The sequence below is a fragment of the Melospiza melodia genome (assembly GCF_035770615.1).
Source record: "Melospiza melodia melodia isolate bMelMel2 chromosome 17 unlocalized genomic scaffold, bMelMel2.pri SUPER_17_unloc_1, whole genome shotgun sequence".
NCBI lineage: Eukaryota > Metazoa > Chordata > Aves > Passeriformes > Passerellidae > Melospiza > Melospiza melodia.
This window is the reverse complement of record NW_026948502.1, coordinates 336,198-353,432: the sequence shown is the minus strand read 5'-3', so window position 1 is coordinate 353,432 and position 17,235 is coordinate 336,198. Positions and strand designations below refer to the sequence as shown.

Genomic DNA, 17,235 nt, shown 5'->3' with positions numbered 1-17,235 from the left:
CAGGGGAAGGAGCCTTGAGCTGGGGCCGGGGTCCCGGGGTGGGCTGGGGACACTAAGCCGGGCTCCGGGGGTGGGTTCGGGCTGGGGTCCCGGGGTAGGTTCGGGGCCGTACCTGGGACCCCGGCCGCCCCCTCACCTCACAGCCCTCACGGGGCTCTGCTGGGCGGGCACCGCCGCCGCCCAATCAGCGCCCCGCCATTCACACTTTGGTGCTGCTGATTGGAGCAATAAGGGACCCAAGGAGTGATTGGCACCTGCGCGGGCCAATTGTCGGGGACGAAAAGGTGAGGGCGGGAAAGGCGGGAAGGGTCCGGGGGTCCCGGGCGGATCTCGGCTTCCCCAGCACCGTGCGACACCACAAGGTGACAATAAACTCCCCTAAACACGCAGTTCCCTTCCCAGCACACACACAGGCACTGCAGGACACCGTGCTTTATTTGGGGTGGGGACCCCTCCCCAAAATGAGGGGACCCCCGTGTGGGGAGGGGGAGGTCATACGTCCAGGCGGCACATGGGGCTGTCGTAGACCATCTGCAGGTTGACGCGGTGCCCCACGAGCTCGCGGATGTTGTTGATGCCGTATTTGATCATGGTGGGTCTGGGAAGATGGGGGGTCAGTGGGGTGGGCCCACAGAGGGGTCCCCCCCCAGAAGACCCCCACTCACCGCTCCAGCGAGAGCCCCCAGGCGATGACCGAGACGTTCTCGGGGAGCCCCATGGGCAGCAGCAGCTCGGGGCGGAAGACCCCCGAGTTCCCCACCTCCACCCACTTCTTCAGCCCTAGAGGGGAGAAGGGGGAAAGTGAGATGCCCACAGACCCCCTCCCCATATTGGGGAGTGCTCAGACCCCCCTGCTCCCAACGGAGAACCCTCCTCACCCTCGTGGTAGCTGAACACCTCCATGCTGGGCTCGGTGTAGGGGTTGTAGGCGGGTTTGAAGCGCAGCTGCGAGATCCCTGCGGGCACACCGGGGGTCAGGGGAGGCTCAGATGGGTCTGGGGTCCCTCCCCAGCGCCCCCCGAGTACCCAGCTTGCTGAAGAACTGCCGCAGGACGCCCATGAGGTGGCCCAGCGTGAGCCCCCGGTCGGCCACCAGCCCCTCCACCTGGTGGAACTCGGCCAGGTGTGTCGCGTCCAGGCTCTCGTTGCGGAACACGCGGTCGATGGAGAAGTATTTAACGGGGCTGAACTTCTCCTGGGGAGAGAACAGAGGGGTGAGGGGGCAGGTGGGACCCCCATACTGCCCCCAGAACTGCTGTGATCCCCCTCAAATTGTTCCAGTCTTTCTGAGCCCCCCAAACAACGCTGAGCCTCCTACACTGCTCTGAGCACCCCAAATTCCACTGACACCCCAAGTCCCACTAATTCCCCCCAAAATCCCTCTGTTCTCCCTCATGGGTGTAACCCCCAGACCCTGCCAAGGCCCTTTAAAGCCCCCAGACCCCCCAAAACCCCCAGACCCCCCAACAGCGCCCAGACCCCCCAGACCTGCTGTGCCAGCTGGAACAGGGCGCGGGCACTGGCTGACGTGGTGTGGGTCCTCAGCAGGTTCTTCTTTGCCTCCTCCACCTTCCACTCGTACCTGTACCTGGGGTGGGGGCACAAAGGGGGTTCAGGGAGGTGGGAGACACTCGTGGGACCCCCCTGAATTGCCCCTGGGGTCGGGGTCTCACCCCTGTGAGCCGTAGCCTCCCTGCGAGTGCACCTTCTTCACCTTGGACGAGTAGCCGGGGGGCAACTGGGGGGCTTCGGCGGGGTCTGGGGGGGGGCAAAAAGGTGAGGAGGGGGCTTTGAGGGGCATTTGTGGGGGCTCAGGGGGCTTGTCAGAGGTCCCAGCAGGCCCCCATAGCCCCCCAGCACCCACCCAGCAGGAAGAAGGTGTCGTGCTGGTCGCGCGCCGGGTGCTGCTGCGGCTGGAAGAGCGCGTCGAAGTTCCAGAAGGAGCTCTCCACAAAGTTATCCGTGGGCATCTCCGTGAACCTGGGGGTCCCCCCCCACGTTACCACGGGTGGGTGGGCTCCGTGCCCCACCGCCCGGAGCCCCCCACTCGCTCACCCCATCTCCAGGAAGATCTGGCGCAGCTCCGAGCGCACCTTGAGCAGCGGGTGCAGGTGCCCGCAGGCCGGGGGCAGCCCCAGCGAGGAGAAGTTGTAGGGTTTGAAGGGCAGCCGGCGCCAGGAGCCCCTGCGGGACGGGCTGGGGGTCAGGGCAGGGCCCTGGGGGGGTTTTGGGGGGTCCTGGGGGGGTTTGGGGAGCACCTACGTGGCGATCATGTCCGGGGTGAGCTCGGTCTCCGGGCGCGCCACGGCCGTGCTGAAGGCGCTGCCCTTGCGGATCCAGAAGGACTTGAGGGTCCTGGGGGGCAAGGGGGGCATTGGGGACCACCAGAGCCCCACCAGCTGCTTTAATTAATGCTAGTCTCGTTAATTATCACCCTCACTTTTCTTTATTTAATGTTTCGCCCACATGAGTTTTACACAGAGCCTTTAATTGATCGCTGAAATCCTGATTTTACTGAGATTAACCTTCAGTAAACGCAACCAAAAGGGTTTGAAAATGAGGCAGAAAGGCCTCAAATTTATGCCCCATCAAGGACAGAAAATTCAGCAGAAACTCAATAAAAAATAAGCCTGAGAAATCAGATATTCCCAGCCAAAAAAGACAATAAAAGGAGTAAAGAGGAGGGATCAGAATGAAACTGATGAATGAACACCTCAGAGTCGGATCAGAATGAAAACTGATAAATTAATGACCCACAGCGCTAATTAACGAGCAGAACTCTGCAATTCAGGAGCAGTAAATGTGAATTTTCCCTGCCCCACTCACACTTCCAGCAGCAGCTTCCTCCTCTTGAGCTCGGCGCGCTCCCGCTCGGGCAGGGCCCCCCCGGCCCTCACCTGGCCCAGGTGCTCCTGCACCGTGTCCTGCACCGAGGGTACCTGGGGGGGCACCGGGGTGGGCACGGCACAATGGAGTGGCAGCAGACCCCTCCCCAAACACGGCTGATTCACAGCGACCCCCGTTTGTCACCCCCAGGATCATCCTCGTTCAGGGAGACCCCAACCCATCCACCCCCAGCCCTCCAGAGACCCCCACCCATCCATCCCCAGCTCTCTAGAGACCCCCACCCATCCATCCCAGCCTGCTCCAGCCTTGCAGGGACCCCCACACATCCACCCCCAGTATTCCAGGGACCCCCAGACCCCTCCTCAGGGCACTCCCTGTTCTCATGGACCCCCATCCATCCACCCTTGAGCCGCTCCCGCTTCCCAGGAGCCCCCTGTGCCCCCTCCCGGGTCATTCCCGGTGCCCCCCGTGCCCCCTCCCCAGTCCCCCGGTCACTCACGGCGCGGAGCACGCGTGGCCCGCCGGCCGCTCCCTTATCGAGGCGCACCCACTTGTTGGCCATGGCCTTGCTGAAGCCCAAGGAGCCGCCGGGCAGCTTCTGCGGGCACACAGCGAACCGTGAGGGCCGCGGTGCCGCCCCCCGGTGCCGCCCCGGGTGCCGCCGGTACCCACCATGGCCTCGGCCTGCGGCAGCCCCTCCTCGGGCAGGCTCCGGAACAGCCGCACCTCGGGGCTGCCGTCCCGCAGCACCTCCTCGCCCTCGGCGCTCAGCTCCCATCGCGTGGCCGTGCGCGCCTCCGCCTCGATCACCTGCACCGGGCACCGCCATCAGCGCGGCCGCCGCCGGTAACCGGGGCGGCCCCACGCTCGCCCGGCCCCGCCGCCCGCACCTCGCCCAGCGCCTGGAGGCTTTTCACGGCGCCCACGAGAGTCTGGTGGTCCACACCGAGCTGGGCGGCGGCCTCGAGGCTGCAGAGCCCGCCCGGGGCCCCGGCCTGGTCCAGCCGCTCAAGCAGCCGCTCCGCCACGCTCGGCGCCATGGCCGGAAGTGATCCCGGCACACCGGAAGTGATCCCGGGATACCGGGAGGATGGAGATGCTGAGTCCGCCATATTGGGTGTGGCGCAAGCCCTGTGCCGGGCGTGCTGGGCGCCATGTTGGGTGTGGCGGGGGGGTCACAGGTGGGTGCGGGGGGCGCCATGACGTCACGGAGGTGCGCGGTGACGTCATACGGTGCGAAGCGGTTTCACCGCGGGCTGATTCTGCCCAGAGCTTCCTTAGAGCTGCCCCCGGCCTGGGTTCACCTTCCTTGCGTGCACACCTGCCGTGACATCGCTTAATCAGTGACATCATCGCCGCGTCACGGCGCTGTATGACGGCAGAGGCGAGCAGCAGACCGCTCCACGCCGCGTGTCCGTTGCTCCCTGTCCATATCCCCAATTTCCCCTTAATTTCCTCCTCCCCCCACTCTCGGGCCTGTCCCTTTAAGAGCGCGCGCCCCCACGTGACCCCCGGAGCGAGCCGGGGGGCGGGGGGGGCGTCTCCCACAGAACGCGTGGTCGCTCCTCATTGGCCGCCGCGCTCAGCCAATGGGAAGCGGCCATCTGGGACGCCAACGTTCGGGGGCGCCGTCGCCGCCGGCGGGCGGGCGCTCGGCCAATGGGAGAGGGCCGCGCGCGGGCTCGGGCCAATGGCAGCGCGGCGGAGGCAGGGCGAGGGGCGGTGGGAGTATAAAAGGCGGTGGCACCTCCTCCCCCCTCCGCAGTGCCGGGCGGCGCCGGGCCGGGACGGACGGAGCGAGTGTGCCCTGACCTGCCCCCGCCATGAGCCCCCTCAGCGTCCTCACCCTCGTCCTGCTCGGAGCCCTCCTGGCGGCCGCCGGCCCCACCCAGTTCTTCCGCGAGGAGTTCGGGGATGGAGGTGAGGGAGGGGCCGGGGCGGGGGTCGCTGAGGGCGGGGCCTGGGGGGGGCTCCTGAGGTGAAGGGGGTAGGGGGGCGGTGCCTGAGGGGGCTGGGGGGAGTCTGAGGGGAGGTAGGAGCATGGGAGCCCCCTCCGGTGTTTTGTGAGGGGAGAGAATGGAGGGGCCTTCCCGTCTTTCGTGAGGGGAGAGGGGGGGATTCTCCTGTGATCTGTGAGGGGAGAGAATAGGAGGATTCCCTGTGACTTCTGAGGGGAGAAAGGTGGGGGGGCGGGGTGTTTTCTGAGGGGAGAAAATTGAGTGACCCACCCCCCCTTCCCCGGTGTTCTGTGAGGGGAGAATGGAGTGATCCTCCTGTAGTCTTTAAAGAAAGAATGAGGGGATTTTTGTGTTCTGTGAGGGGAGGATGTGGGGACCCTCTTGTGATTTGTGAGAGAAAAAAAGGAGGGGATCTTCCTGTGCTCTGTGAGGGGAGAATGGGGGGACTCCTCTGTGATCTGTGAGGGAAAAAAAGGAGAGGATCTTTATCTTTCTGTGTATTGAGAATGGGAGACCCTCTTGTGATCTCTGAGGGGAAAAGAGGAGGGGATTTTTATCTTTCTGTGTTCTGTGAGGTGAGAGAATGGGGAGCCCCGTGTGCTCTTTGGGGTGACAGGGGACACAGGAATAATCCTCATGTGTGGGGACAGGGAGGATGAGGGTGCTCAGGCTCAGCCTTGGGCAGGCAGAGCAGGTGCACAAGCGGCAGGAAGAGGATCGTGAGCACCGCAACACCCACATGGCTGCTCCTGGGGGACTTTGCTTTCCTCTGCAACCCTAAAACCACCCAGTAAAGAGCCCTACCCTGAGCTCCGGGTGGGATAGGAGGGGTTTGGGGTGCAGGGAGCCGGGCCTGCAGGAGCTCAGAGCGCTGCCCCTGCCCCTGACAGACGCCTGGACCCGCCGGTGGGTGGAATCCAAGCACAAACCCGACTACGGGCGCTTCGTCCTCACCGCCGGCAAGTTCTACGGCGACGCCGAGAAGGACAAAGGTGAGCCGGGCCCCCGGCAGGAGGGGGGAGAGCTCCGGGCCGGGGATTTATCCCCCGTTTCCCCACCACGCCCCACGTCCCGCAGGGATCCAGACGAGCCAGGACGCCCGGTTCTACGCCCTGTCGTCGCGCTTCGAGCCCTTCAGTAACCGCGACAAGACGCTGGTGGTGCAGTTCACCGTGAAGCACGAGCAGAACATCGACTGCGGCGGCGGCTACGTCAAGCTCTTCCCGGCCAGCCTGAGCCAGGAGGACATGCATGGCGACTCCGAGTACAACATCATGTTTGGTGGGTGTCCCCCTGATCCCCCAGACCCCTTAGAGTGGGCTCAGCCCCTCCCTGACTCCCAGTGTCCCCCCCAGGCCCTGATATCTGTGGCCCTGGCACCAAGAAGGTTCACGTGATCTTCAACTACAAAGGCAAGAACGTGCTGATCAACAAGGACATCCGCTGCAAGGTGGGTCTGGGGGTGGTTTGGGGGGTCCTGCTGCCCCCTTTGGGGGGTGTCCAGCCCTGCCGAGCCCCCCCTGTGCTCCCAGGACGACGAGTTCACCCACCTGTACACGCTGGTGCTGCGGCCCGACAACACCTACGAGGTGAAGATCGACAACGCCCGCGTGGAGTCGGGGAGCCTGGAGGAGGATTGGGATTTCCTGCCCCCCAAAAAGATCAAGGACCCTGAGGCCAAGAAACCCGACGACTGGGACGAGAGGGCCAAGATCGATGACCCCGAGGACACCAAGCCTGAGGTGGGGCCTGGAGGGGCTTTAGGGGGGCTTTGGTAGAGCCCTGATGGGATGTGGGGGGAGCTCTGAGGGGTCTTAGGGAGTAACTTGGCGGTCTTCAGGAACTTTTGGGGGGGGGGTCTTGTAAAAACATCCTGGCAGGATTAAAGGGAGAATGGAGGGACTGGGGAGTTGAGGGGTCTGTGACACCATCTTGGGGGTCATAGCGGGGTTTTGGGGATCACAGCAGGTTTGTGGGGGGCCACAGCATGTTCCTGGGGGTCACAGCAGCCCCCTGAGCCCCCTGACTCCCTCTCAGGACTGGGACAAACCCGAGCACATCCCCGACCCCGACGCAAGAAACCGGAGGATTGGGACGAGGAGATGGATGGGGAGTGGGAGCCCCCCGTGATCCAGAACCCCGAGTACAAGGTGAGGCCTGGGGGCCGCAGGGGGGCCTGGGGAAGGGGCTGAGCCCCCCTGAGCCCCCCCTGTGCCCCCCAGGGCGAGTGGAGGCCGCAGCAGATCGACAACCCCGACTACAAGGGCAAGTGGGTGCACCCCGAGATCGACAACCCCGAGTACAGCCCCGACCCCCTGCTCTACTCCTACGACAGCTTCGGGGTCATTGGGCTGGACCTCTGGCAGGTGAGGGGGGGTCCCAGGGGTGTCCTGGGGGGTCCCGGGGGGCTGCAGCACCCCCTGACTCGGCCATGCCCGCAGGTGAAGTCTGGAACCATCTTTGACAACTTCCTGATCACGGACGATGAGAAACTGGCAGAGGAGATCGGGAACGAGACCTGGGGGGCCACCAAGGTGAGATGGGGACACCTGGGGGGGCAAATGAGACCTGGGGGGCCACCAAGGAAGATGGGGACACCTGGGGGGGCACTTGGGGGGAAAATGGGACCTGGGGGGCACCAAGGTGAGACGGGCAGGAAAGCTGGGGGGGACACCGAAGTGAGACAGGGGGGACCCCCCGGTGACCTCGCCACCCCCTTCCCGCAGGACGCAGAGAGGAAGATGAAGGAGCAGCAGGACGAGGAGCAGCGGAAGAAGCAGGAGGAGGAGGAGAAGCAGCAGAAAGAGGAGGAAGGGGACGATGATGGCGATGGGGACGAGGAAGAGGAGGATGAGGAGGAGCCCGAGGCCGAGCCCGAGGAGGCGGAGGCGGCCCCGCGGACGAGCTGTGAGGGCCCTGCCGCGGGCCCGTTCTGTCTCTGTGAGACCTGGACTCTTTTCTATGGGCGCCGCCGCCCGCGGGGCCGGGCAAGCCGCGACCGCGCCGGGACCGAACCGGCACGGCCGGGACCCAACCGGCACCGGGCGCCCCGCGGGGCGAGGACTCAGGACCAGCGCCGGGGGTGGGGAGGGTGCGGACGGGGGATGGGGGGGGAGCACCGGCGGTGTCGCACGGGACTGTACGGGGGTGTCGCGATCCTGTTTCTATTAAATTAACGATCGTCCCGGCGCCGCCGTCTATTCCTCGTTATTTCCCCTCGTTCCCCCCCCTGCCCGCGCCATGTTGCGGCCGCCGCCATTTGTGCGGCCGCGCGCGTCACGTGACGGCGGCCGCCCGGCGCCGAAACCGCCTCGCCATGGTCACGTGATAGAGGCGGGGCCAGCCCCCGCGCGGATTTTCCCGCCATCACGTGACGCAAGCGCAGCCCCGCCCTCTGCGCGGGCGCCGTTCCGGTGTCACGTGACGAGAAACGGGGAAAGAGGGGGAAGGCGGGAGCGAGGCGCGCGCGCGGGCGGGCGCCGTGACGCACTTCCGGCGCCCCGGCGGAAGCGGCGGGGCCGCCTAAGATGGCGGCGGCGTGAGTTGCAATGTTGTGGGGCCGCCGGGAGGAGCCGCCGCCGCCCCGTCCCCGTCCCGCCATGGCGGTGACCGTGACGCTGAAGACGCTGCAGCAGCAAACCTTCAAGATCCGCATGGAGCCGCACGAGACGGTGAGGCCGCGGCGGAGCCTCCGCGGGCGGGAGCGGGCGGGGCCCGGCCGGGGATGGGCCCGGTGCTCGCCCCCCCCATCGCCCTCACACCGCGGCTGCCCCGGGGGATTCCGGGGCCTCCCGGGGTCCGCAGGGACGGGATGGAGCCCGGTGAGGGGAGGTGGGCTGGGCGCGTCCCCCTGAGCCCCGTTTGGGCGGGGGGGGCGGCACCGGGGGGGCTCCGGGTGCCCCCAGTCCCAATTTGGGGAGAGGGATCTGGTGGGGGGGCTCCGTGTGGTCCCGGTTCCCGTTATGGGGAGGGGGATCTGGTGGGGAGCTCCGTTTTTCCCCCACTCCCCATTTGGAGATTGTGCTGATTTATTGGGGAAGATTCTTTGGGATTATTTGTGCAGATTTATTTGGGAAGATCCTTTAGGAACATTTGGGATTTGTGCCTGCCCTGCTTTGGAGATTATTTCTGCAGATTTATTCAGAAAGATTCTTTGGGAACATCTGGGACTTGTGCAGATTTATTCGGGAAGATTCTTTATGAACATTGGGGTTTGTGCCTCCTCCTAGGATCATTTGTGGGAATTTATTCAGGACGATTCTTTGGCATCGTTTGTGCAGATTTATTAGGGAAGATCCTTTGGGAACGTTTGGGGTTTGTGCCTGCCCCTGGGGATCACTTGTGGAGATTTATTCAGGACGATTCTTTGGGATCATTTGTGGAGATTTAATTGGGATGATTCATTGGGGAACATTTGGGATTTGTGCAGGTTTGTTTGGGAAGATTCTTTGGGAACATTTGGGATTCGAGCAGACTTATTCACAATGATCCTTTAGGAACATTTGGGATTTGTGCCTGCCCTGCTCTGGGCATCATTGGGGGAGATTCTTTAGGAACATTTGGGATTTGTGCAGATTTATTCAGGATGATTCTTTGGGATCACTTGTGCAGGTTTAGTTGGGAAGATTCTTTTGGAATATTTGTGATTTGCGCCTCCCCCCGGGGATCATCTGGGGATATTTATTTTGGGAGATTCATTGGGAACGTTTGAGATTTGTGGGGATTTATTCAGGAAGATTCTTTAGGAGCGTTTGGGATTTTTGCCTCCTCTGCTCCGGGTGGTCCCGGGGTGATTTTGGGGTGTCCCCGGGGGGGGGTCCCCGTGCTCCCCTGACCCCCCTGGTGCAGGTGCGGGCTCTGAAGGAGAAGATCGAGGCCGAGAAGGGCAGCGAGGCCTTTCCTGTGGCCGGGCAGAAGCTGATCTACGCCGGCAAGATCCTGAGCGACGACGTGCCCATCCGCGAGTACCGCATCGACGAGAAGAACTTCGTGGTGGTCATGGTCACCAAGGTGGGTGAGGGGGTCTGGGGGGCCCTGTGTAAAGTTTGGGGGGTCCCTGTGTGAAGTTTGGGGGGGTTCAGAGCCATTTGGGGAACCCTGAGGGGTCCTGGGGAGGGAGTTAAGGGTCTCTGTGTAAGGTTTGGGGAGTCTGAGGGGGTCTCTGAGCCATTTGGAGAACACTGAGAGGTCTCCATGTAGGGTTTGGGGGGGTCTGAGGGGTCTCACGGCCATTTGGGGGAACCCTGAGGGGTCCTTGGGAGGGATTTGGGGGTCCCCAGAGAGGCTTGGAAAGTGCAAAGGCCCTTGGGGGGAGGGGGAATCTGGGGGGTCTCAGGTGGCTCTGGAGGGACTCGGGGGTCCCCTAGAGTGGGGTGGGAGTCCCAGGGCTCCTCACTCTGAGGGTCCCTGGGGTTCCCCACTCTGGGGGTCCCCAAAGCTGGGCGTCCCAGGGCTCCCCCATTCTGGGGGTCCCGGGATATCCCCAGCCCCCCTTTCCCCCCTCCCAGGCCAAGTCTGCGCTGGGCTCGGCCCCCCCCGAGGCCGGGGCCCCCTCGGAGCCCCCCCCCGCAGCCCCCCCGGGGCCCCCCCCGGCCGCCGACGCCGCCCCTCCCCCCCCCGGCCGCGCCCAGCGAGGAGCCCCCGGCCCAGGACCCCCCCCCTGCGCTGACCCTGCCTGAGCCCGCGGCGGGGGTGAGGGACGGGGGTCTGGGGGGGGTCTGGGGAGGTCATGGGAGGGTTTGCGGGGGTCTGGGGAGGGTTTGAGGGGTCTGGGCGGAGTCAGGAATGGGTTTTGGGGGTCATGGGAGGGTTTGGAGGGGTTTGGGGGGTCAGGGAAGGGTTCTGGGGGGCACTGAGGGAGGTCACGAGAGGGTTTGGGGGGGCTGCAGTCTGGGGGAGGGGGAGTTGAGAGATGGGGTGGGTCATTTGATCAGATTTTGGGGGCCGTTCGCTGATTATGGGGGGTCTGGGCTAGATTTGAGGGATGGAAGGAAATGTTGGAGGGGCATTAATTTGGATTTAATGATTTAATGGGGGGGGGTGGACAGGAGAGTTCTGGGGGTACTGCAGGGTTTGTGGGGCTCACAGGGGTCTTGGGGTGTCACAGGGGTTTGGGGAGGGTCACAGGGGTTTTGGGGGGCTCCCAGGGGTTTGGGGGCTCCCCTGATGGTTTCTCCCCTGCCTCGGCAGCTCCGTTCCCCCCCTCGGGCAGCTCCGGGCGCTCGGCCGACGCCGCCTCCACCCTCGGTGGGTCCTGGGGGGAAAATTTGGGGGGTCCTGGGGGCGGTTTGCGGGGTCCTAGTGCTGGACACAGGCTTCTAATGAGGGGTTGAGCTTTGGGGAGCTCACTTTGGGGCAAAAAGTGGATGTTTGGTGTTTCCTGCTTCCTGAACTTGGGGAAAAGGGGGTTTGGGGCTGTGGGGGTCTCATCCCAAAGCCTGCAGGGGTCAGTGACTGGGAACGGGGGTGGTTTTGGGGTGGGGGTCCCAGGGGTCCCTCCCCTCTCATGGGGGTCTCTCCCATCTCATGGGGGTCTTTTTTGGGGTGGGGGTCCCACAGCGGCAGTCTCCAATGCGAGGCGATGCTCTCCGAGGTTGTGTCCGTAGGGTCTGTGGTTGGGGGTCCCGTGGGCCCCACGTCACGAGGGTCTCTAGGTGGGGGTCCAGGTCCCTCCCATCTCACGGGGTCCCTCTCACAGTGACGGGCTCCGAGTACGAGACGATGCTCTCCGAGATCGTGTCCATGGGCTACGAGCGGGAGCGCGTGGTGGCCGCGCTCAGGGCCAGCTACAACAACCCCCACCGGGCCGTGGAGTACCTGCTGACGGTGAGGGGGGGTCCCGGGGCGGGGGGGGGGGAGGTGCTGGGGGGTCCCGGGCCCGGCACTGACCCCCCCGGCCCCCCCAGGGCATCCCCGGCAGCCCCGAGCCCGAGCGGCCCCCGGTGCAGGAGAGCCGGCCCCCGGAGCAGCCCCCGCCCGAAGGTCAGTGCGGGGGGTCACGGTGGGCGGGGCACTGTGAGGCTCCACCCCCTTGGCGGGTGGGGCTAAGCATGCAGAAATCGCCTGAGTGGTTGTTGGAGGTGGGGTCTGGGTGAGCCGCGCTCATTTTGGGGTGTGGCCTGGGGTAAGCCCCACCCATTTGAGGGCATGGTCTGTGCTAAACATACCCATTTTGGGTGTTCATTCTGTAAGCCACACCCATTTCAGGGCGTGGCCAGCATGGGTGGAGTCCATGTAGCCACACCCCATTATGGGTGTGGTTTAACCATGCCCTATTGTGGGTGTGGTCTGATAGTGCCCCATTGTGGGTGTGGTTTATCCATGCCCCATTGTGGGTGTGGTCTCATAGTGCCCCATTGTGGGTGTGGTTTATCCACGCCCCATTGTGGGCGTGGCTTGCCCAATCCTCATTGTGGGTGTGGTTTAGCCACGTCCTTTGCTGGGTGCGGTTTAACCACGCACGATTGTGTGTATGGTTTAACCACGCCCCACTGTGGGCGTGTCCTGACGCGGCCCCGCCCCCAGGCGAGAACCCGCTGGAGTTCCTGCGGGAGCAGCCGCAGTTCCAGAACATGCGCCAGGTGATCCAGCAGAACCCGGCCCTGCTGCCCGCCCTGCTGCAGCAGCTGGGCCAGGAGAACCCCCAGCTGCTACAGGTACCCCCCGAGCGAGCCCCCCTGAGCCCCCCAGAGCCCCCCTTCCCCCGGGCTGAGCCCACCCGTGTGCCCCCTCCCCAGCAAATCAGCCAGCACCAGGAGCAGTTCATCCAGATGCTCAACGAGCCCCTGGGCGAGCTGGGCGAGCTCGAGGGGGAGGTGGGCGCCATCGGGGACGAGTCCCCCCAGATGAACTACATCCAGGTGACCCCGCAGGAGAAAGAAGCCATAGAGAGGGTGAGCTGGGGGGTTTGGGGGTTTGGGGAGTGCGGTTTTGAGTCTGAGGCGTTTGGAGATTTGGGGTTGAACGTGGGGGAAAATGTCACTGTTTGAACCCAGAATTAACACCGGGGACGGGGGCAGTGGCAGGGCCCAGAGTCAATATAGGGGATGCCATAATTAGCATCTAGTGTTAATTAACATTGATGGAAAGTGTTTTTAGGGCTCAGAGTGAGTGGGAAATGGGAAATAGGATTAAAGAGTGGGATAAATGGGGTCAGGAGGTGCCATCGGTGAGATCCAGGGTGACTGGGCTGCTCTGGGGGTCTGGGGACCGTTCTGGGGGCACAGGGGCTGTTTTGGGGGTCTGGGGTCCGTTCTGGGGGTTCCCAGGGCGGTTCTGGTGGTCCAGGGACCATTCTGGGGGTCTGGGGTCCGTTCTGGGGGTCCGTTCTGGGGGCTCAGCCCCACGTGTACCCCCGTCCCCAGCTGAAGGCGCTGGGCTTTCCCGAGAGCCTGGTGATCCAGGCCTACTTCGCCTGCGAGAAGAACGAGAACCTGGCGGCCAATTTCCTGCTCAGCCAGAACTTCGACGACGACTGAGGGACCCCCGGCCCTCCCCCCTGCCCTGGGGGGCTCCTCCTGCCCCGGGGGGGTCCCCAGGCCGTGAGGGGGGGGTGGGATGGAATCCAGCCTGGATGGGGGGGGATGGGGACACCCCCAGCCCTGCCCCCACCCCGGAGCAGGGGGAGCCCCTCCCTGCCCTTGGGGGGGGTCTCAGCACCCCCGCTTTGTCCTGGCCCCCCCCTCCCCAAAATCCGACCCCCCCCGCCCTGTCAGGCCCTGGGGAAGGGAGGGTGGGGGGGGCGGCGCCGCGGAACAACCAAAACTGGCGGCAAAGAGATTAAATGCAGAGTTTTAAACCCAGTTTGGGGCGTCCTTGTTCTGTCTGGGGGGGCTCATGGGACCCTCCCGGTGGGCACCGGACACTGGGGCAGTACCGGCATTACCGGGGCGGGGGTCCTGGCATTACCGGGGGGGGTCAGGAGGCGCCCCCGGTGGGTCTGGGGGTGTCAGGAGGAGCCCCCGGTGGGTCTGGGGGCGCTCTGGCCGCTCTTGGTGGGTCTGGGGGTGCCCCTGGTAGGTCTGGGGGTGTCAGGAGGTGCCCCCGGTGGGTCTGGGGGTGTCAGGAGGTGCCCCCGGTGGGTCTGGGGGCGCTCTCGCCGCTCTCGGGGCCGGTCCCGGGGAGCGGCCGTGCCGCCGCCGCCGCCTCGGCCGCCGCCAGGGCGCTCCGCGCCGCCTCCTCCCGCTCCTGCCGCCGCCGCTTCTTCTCCTCCCGCCGCCGCTGCTTCTCCAGGTCCTCCAGCAGCTCCTGCGCTCGGGCCGAGCCCCGGGCGGGGGTCCCGGGCCGCGGCAGCGCCCCCAGCCCCGCCTCGGCCAGCAGCCGCTGCCGCCGCGCCGCCTCCGCCCGCGCCCGCTCCCGGGCGGCCTCGCGGTCCCGGCGCCAGGCGGCGACACGGGCGGGCATGGCGGCCAGGCTGCGGGACACCAGCTCCGCCCTGGGGACAGGGGGACACGAGGGGACATTGGGGACACGGGGGGAACATGGGGGGACATGGGGGGACAGCCCCCGGGACACGGGCGGGCATGGCGGCCAGGCTGCGGGACACCAGCTCCGCCCTGGGGACATGAGGGGACACTGGGCACACGGGGAACCCACCCCTAAACCCTCCCGGTTCTCCCGGTACCGCCGGACGATCCTCGCCAGGCCGAACAGAACCGATGCTCCCGGTGCTGCCCAGCCCTGTCCCAGTGCTCCCAATCCCATTCCCGGTGCTCCCAGTTCACCCCAGTCCCGTTCCCGGTGCTCCCAGCCGCACCTCTCCTTTCTCCGCCGCGCCTCCTCCCTCTCCCGCTGCTCCAGCACGGCCTCCACCTCCCGGAGCGGCGGGTCCCACTCGCGCTCCTCCGCCTCCGCCTCCCGCAGCTGCTCCGGGCTGGGCCACAGCCGCCACACCGGCACCCCGGAGGCCTCCCCGAGCCGCCCGAACCGCCGCGCGGCCGTCCGCGGGTCCTCCGGGTCGGTGGGGGCCGGGCCCGGGCGGCGGCGGAGCGGATCCGCCCGGTAAGGCCGCACCGGGACCGGGACCGGAACCGGCTCCGGGAGCCGCGACCGGGCCGGGCCCAGCGCCAGCAGCGCCCGCCGCAAGGGCGCCGCCATCTTGGGCGCGCGCCGGAAGTGACGTCAAAGTGACTGGAGGCGCGGGCAGGAGCGGGGCGGGGTCTGGATGAGGGGCGGGGCCAGAGCTGTGGGTGGGGCCGGGGCGTGGTTACTGGGATGGGGGCGGAGCTTGGGCGGGGGTCCCTGGGAGTCCCGGGTGGTCCGGGGGGTCCCGGGGTATTTCCGGGCCTGGGGCAGCTCAGGGGGCCCCGGTGGGACCGGGTCGGGCCCGGTGGGACCGGAGGTGAGGCCCGGTAGGACCGGGGAGCACCGGGGACTCCTCCCGGGGGTCCCGGGGGCGGTTTGGGGCTCCTCGGGGGCAGCGGCGGCCCCGGAGCGGCTCCGGGAGGGGCGGGGGGCGCGGTGCCAGCGACCCCCGGCTCCTCCCCGTCAATGGGGGTGGCTGGGCTGGGGGGCGGAACCGCCCGAGCCCCCCCGAACCCCCCCGAACCTTTTCAGCCGCCGCCAAGCCGGGGGCCGCTGCCAAGCGCCGTTAACCCCTCCGTGCCCGCCCCCGTCACCGGGATTCCCCCCCCAGATCACCGGGATCCCCCCCCATTACCGGGGTTCCCCCCCCCCATTACCGGGATGCCCCCGAATCGCCGGGCGGGGCCGGGGGGGGCACCGGGAGCGCCCCGCGGTTACCGGGGGTGCTGAGCGCGGCGGGGCCGCTCCTCGCGGGGCCCCCGGGCCCCCCCCCCGCCCGCTCCGGCGGGGCCCCGGTCGGGGGGGGAGCCCTAATGGCTTCCAGGCCTCGGCAGCCGCCGACAATGTGCGCGGAGCGGAGCCAAAATCCCCCGAAATCGCCCCAAAAGCTTCCCTGGGCCCCCCGGGGGGGGGGGGGGGGGTCCGATGGGCTCGGGGCTCTCGGGGGTCCCGGTTTCCCCCTCCGCCGGTGGAACCGGGCCAGCGGGGGGGCGCCGTTTCGGGGCAGTTTTTGCCCCGTTTTGGGGCGGTTTTGCCTCATTTTGGGGCTTCTGCCGTCCCCGCGTTTGTCCGCTCCCGCCGCCCCCAGCCCCAATTTCCCCCGGGGCAGGAGGGGGGTCCCTCCTTCCCCGGGACACCGGGACACCCCTGTGTCCCCCTCCCCGCGTCCCCTGGGCTGGCAGGTGACACCGCTGCCTGTCACGACGTGCCCGACTCCTGTCGCGACATGCCATCCCCCCCTCCCCGCTCCATCTGCGGTGACAGCGACGCATCTGGCACGGGGGTCCCCGAGCAGCTGGTGGGGACACGTGGGGGACACCGGGGGGACACCGGGGGGACACCGGAGGGACACCGGGGGGACACCGGGGGGACACGGGGGGCTCGCGTCTCCTCCGCCGCCCCGGCCCGGCCCCGCTGTCCCCTCCCGGTTTTGTCGCCCGGTGTCCCCCAGGCTGGCAGTGCCACCCCCTGTGCCGTGGGGAGGGGACACCGCTGTGACACCCGCGGGGACACGGGGGGCGCTGGGACACCCCCAGAGCCGCCCCCGTGTCCCCTCCTTGTCCCCAAGGTCCCCTCGGGTGGCGGCTCCGGCAGCGAAGGGGTGACAGCGGCGGCGGCGACGGTGCCAGCGCTGGCACCGGGTGGTGACAGATGGCGGAGGGACGCGGCCGCAGCCGGAATGACAGATGAGGCTCCGCCGGCAGCGCCGCTGCCATCGCCGCTGTCACTGTCACTGTCACCGCCGGTGCCATCGCCGTGTCATTGTCACCATCGTGGCGCTGCCATCGCCGTGTCAGTGCCATCGCCGTGTCGGTGCCCGTGTCACCCGCACTGTCATGGCATTGTCACCACCACTGCCATCACCATGTCAGTGCCACCACCGTGTCACTGTCACCACCAGTGTCACCCACACTGCCACGGCATTGTCACTGTCGCTGCCACCACCGTGTCAGTGCCAGTGTCACCCACGCCACTCTCATTGTCACTGCCTTCGCTGTGTCATTGCCACCACCGTGTCACCCACATCACTGTGACACTGTCACCACCATGTCACCACCAGTGTCACCCACACTGCCATGATGGCATTGTCACTGTCACTGCCATCACCATGTCTGTGCCATTACCGTGTCAGTGCCAGTGTCACCCGCACCACCACGGCACTGTCACCACTCCTGCCGCCACTGTGTCACCTGCATCGCCCTGGCACTGTCACCACCACCGTGTCGCTGCCAGTGTCACCTGCACCGCCGTGGCCCTGGCACTGTCACCACCCCACGGGGCTGTTCCTGCCCCTGTCGCTGTCCCTGTCACCACCCCTGTCACGACACCGGCGCTGGCACCGGCCCCGCCATTGTCCTGGCACTGCCACTGTCGCCAGCGCTGCCATCGTGCCCCCGTCGCGGTGCCA

The 17,235-nt window shown here is 66.5% G+C and overlaps 4 protein-coding genes across 4 annotated transcripts; 2 read left to right on the top strand and 2 right to left on the bottom strand.

The window, feature by feature from the left end:
* Positions 1 to 417: 417 nt before the first annotated feature.
* Positions 418 to 3,912, bottom strand: FARSA (phenylalanyl-tRNA synthetase subunit alpha). Its single transcript, XM_063181909.1, has 13 exons — positions 3,738 to 3,912; positions 3,520 to 3,657; positions 3,347 to 3,445; positions 2,827 to 2,939; positions 2,263 to 2,355; positions 2,056 to 2,184; positions 1,865 to 1,980; positions 1,674 to 1,758; positions 1,489 to 1,588; positions 1,027 to 1,195; positions 879 to 956; positions 666 to 780; positions 418 to 598 (listed from the first exon to the last, which is right to left on the bottom strand). Exons 1-13 carry the CDS (start codon positions 3,885 to 3,887, stop codon positions 493 to 495), a joined length of 1,491 nt encoding a protein of 496 aa, XP_063037979.1. The 5' UTR covers positions 3,888 to 3,912; the 3' UTR covers positions 418 to 492.
* A 707-nt stretch (positions 3,913 to 4,619) lies between these two features.
* CALR (calreticulin) lies at positions 4,620 to 7,981 on the top strand. Its single transcript, XM_063181866.1, is given in 10 exon segments — positions 4,620 to 4,767; positions 5,696 to 5,797; positions 5,883 to 6,086; positions 6,161 to 6,255; positions 6,338 to 6,547; positions 6,843 to 6,876; positions 6,879 to 6,955; positions 7,028 to 7,171; positions 7,247 to 7,339; positions 7,532 to 7,981. Coding segments are annotated over 10 exon segments (1,506 nt in total). The 5' UTR covers positions 4,620 to 4,670.
* Positions 7,982 to 8,313: 332 nt separating this feature from the next.
* RAD23A (RAD23 homolog A, nucleotide excision repair protein) lies at positions 8,314 to 13,607 on the top strand. Its single transcript, XM_063181931.1, is given in 10 exon segments — positions 8,314 to 8,476; positions 9,654 to 9,815; positions 10,313 to 10,414; positions 10,416 to 10,509; positions 10,995 to 11,051; positions 11,503 to 11,630; positions 11,711 to 11,786; positions 12,330 to 12,460; positions 12,542 to 12,697; positions 13,169 to 13,607. Coding segments are annotated over 10 exon segments (1,143 nt in total). The 5' UTR covers positions 8,314 to 8,353; the 3' UTR covers positions 13,283 to 13,607.
* Positions 13,584 to 14,900, bottom strand: GADD45GIP1 (GADD45G interacting protein 1). The gene is made up of 2 exons (XM_063181865.1): positions 14,560 to 14,900; positions 13,584 to 14,238 (listed from the first exon to the last, which is right to left on the bottom strand). The coding sequence occupies exons 1-2, from the start codon at positions 14,898 to 14,900 to the stop codon at positions 13,866 to 13,868; spliced, it is 714 nt and encodes a 237-aa protein (XP_063037935.1). The 3' UTR covers positions 13,584 to 13,865.
* Positions 14,901 to 17,235: the final 2,335 nt, after the last annotated feature.